At 42.9% G+C, this 2510-nt stretch overlaps 1 protein-coding gene across 2 annotated transcripts in view; it reads right to left on the bottom strand.

Moving 5' to 3' along the window:
- Window positions 1–2029, bottom strand: part of actl6b (actin-like 6B) — an 11825-nt gene extending 9796 nt beyond the window's left edge. For both annotated transcript variants that reach the window (XM_016472672.1, XM_016472674.1), the window contains exons 1-2: window positions 1877–2029; window positions 322–398 (exon numbers count right to left, since the gene is read on the bottom strand). In XM_016472672.1, the coding sequence (XP_016328158.1) occupies window positions 322–398; window positions 1877–1901 (102 nt within the window). In that variant the 5' untranslated portion in view covers window positions 1902–2029. The remainder of the gene's footprint in view (window positions 1–321; window positions 399–1876) is intronic.
- Window positions 2030–2510: the final 481 nt, after the last annotated feature.

The raw sequence follows: 2510 nt of genomic DNA, 5'->3' as shown, positions 1-2510 counted from the left end.
TGATGGATTGATTGATGGATGGATGGATGGATGATGGATTGATTGATTGATTGATTGATTGATGCATGGATGGATGGATGGATTGATTGATTGATTTATTGATGCATGGATGGTGGATGGATTGATGGATGGATGGATGGATGGATGGATGATGGATTGATTGATTGATTGATGCATGGATTGGGTGGATGGATGATGGATGGATGGATGATGGATTGGTGGATGGATGGATGGATGGATGATGGATGGGTGGATGATGGATGGATGGGTGGATGATGGATGGGTGGAAGATTGATAGATTGATTATGGATGGGTGGTTACCTTTGGACAGTCCTCTCCTGCATATCCTGCTCTGGTGGAGAAGGAGCCGATGTCAAACACCAAAGCACCCACTTCATCTGAGACACAGAGAGATTATGATTATTATACCAGTCTGATCAATATTAATGTCCACTCAGTTTATTAGTAAATCTCTGTTCACACACACAGATTGTTTGAAAGTAGCTTTACATAAATCCATAAAGTGAAACTGTAATCAGTGAACGTCTTCTAGTCACATGATGAATGCTGACTGGATCGTTTACATGTGCAGATGAGAGAAAGATCTGCTGTCAGTGTCTGTGGCTTCCTGTGAGATTATGAATGTGTGAAATCTTGATATACATAACGACAGATGAAGTATGTGCTCATAATAATCATGAAAAACCAAATTACTATCAGCTGATGTGTCACGTGATTAAATGACAGATTTTGGTCGTATCGCCCTCATGTAGACTAGAGAGGAAACTGATACAGTGCCTTCCGCTGATATCGGCACACTTGGTAAATATGAGCAAAGGCTGTGAAAATAAATCAGCAAATTCACAAAATTCTGACCTATCATTGAAGTAAAACAATTGAGAGTGGGGGGGAAATCTCATTGTGAAATAAATGCTTTCTCTAGTTGATGTTGGCCACAATTATTGCAAGGTCCTTTTCCCAAGAGAACAGCTCTGAGTCTTCTCCTGTAATGTTTGGAGAGCACCTGACGAGAGATCAGAGAGCATTCCTTCATCCAGATCTCTTCAGATTCACAGCTTCTTGATGTCTGTTTTGGATCACTGTCCTGATGGAAGATCCAAACATGGTCCATTATAAGCTTTCTAACAGAGACAGGCAGGTTTAGATTTGTATCTGTTGGTATTTGATAGAATCCATCTGAACAAGACGTCCAGGACCTCCGGCAGAAAAACAGACACACATCATTAAAGATCCAGCAGTGTTTAAGCCTGGACATGGGCTGCTTTTTATCCCTGTTTGTACTAAACACATCTGGTGGTTTGCTGCCAAAAGGCTCTTTGTTTTTAGTTTCATCTGAGCAGAGAAGCCCGTCCCGTTTGAAGCTCCAGTCGCGTCTGACAGCTGGATATGCTGGAGATTGTTTCTGGATGAGTGACGAGGGTTGTTCCTGAAACCCTCCTGAACAACATGATGATGTAGAGGCTGTCTGAGACTGAACTAATCTCTGTGATTCTCCAGCTGTGATCCTCAGAGAGTCTTTAGCCGCTCAAACTCTCGTCCTCCCTGCGTTAGTACGATATAGACACACGTCCTCTTCCAGACAGATTCATAACGTCTTATATTAGTGGAGGGCACTGTATTCACACAATAACACTTCTAAATGACACGTGAGATCTTTAGTCTAAAATAAGTGTGGCAAAGAATTCAAACTGGACTGGTGTTGATATGGAGGGCGAGACTGCCAGCAGGTGTGTGCAGTACAGAGCTCGCATGGTAAAGCATGGTAAAGCATGGGTCTTCTGTGTTCATGCCTGCAGTGATGCGCGGGATGCTGGCGGATGCGGTTGTCATGGTGATGTGCGATCGCTGCTCTTACCTCCGCCGTACACGCCGCCGCTCATCGCGCTGGATCGGTCGGTTACCGGGTGTGTACCGGGTGTGTTCGGTTCGCTGAGGCTGAGTAACGGAACCGAATATCTCCGCACGCGCACTGCTGTCGCCGGTCACGCGCTGCTGACGGTAACCTGCGAGTGTCCGGTAGACCCCGCGCTGTCACGTGCTGCTGTGAAATAATGACGATTCTCTACAAGTGCTCGTGATTTCACGTTTCAGATGAATCCGTGATGACGGAGGGTTTATGTTTACATTCTCTTACATCACGGATGACGGAGATGTTCACACCGACATCGAATTATAACTGTACGTTTTTGCGAAAAGGAATTCAAATGTTCTTTATTATTTTTTTTATGAATTATGTTTTTTTTTTTTTTTAATTAAATTATTTTTAATATAGCCTATGTAAGAATAAAAACCTATTTTTTTGTATGGCCAAAAAATCACGTACTGCAGTAAAACTGTGGTAAATTTTGCGTCTCCATATAAATCCATTTACTATTGTTCAGTGACAATAACTACAGAAACTATGATTACTGTGGTAAAATTATGTGTGTGTGTGTGTGTGTGTGTGTGTGTGTGTGTGTGTGTGTTACCAGGAGGAAACACCTGCATCC

Source organism: Sinocyclocheilus anshuiensis, unplaced genomic scaffold, assembly GCF_001515605.1.
Source record: "Sinocyclocheilus anshuiensis isolate Anshui unplaced genomic scaffold, SAMN03320099.WGS_v1.1 scaffold841, whole genome shotgun sequence".
Lineage (NCBI taxonomy): Eukaryota > Metazoa > Chordata > Actinopteri > Cypriniformes > Cyprinidae > Sinocyclocheilus > Sinocyclocheilus anshuiensis.
The sequence above is the reverse complement of the archived record's forward strand: the minus strand, read 5'-3'. Positions and strand labels throughout refer to the sequence as shown.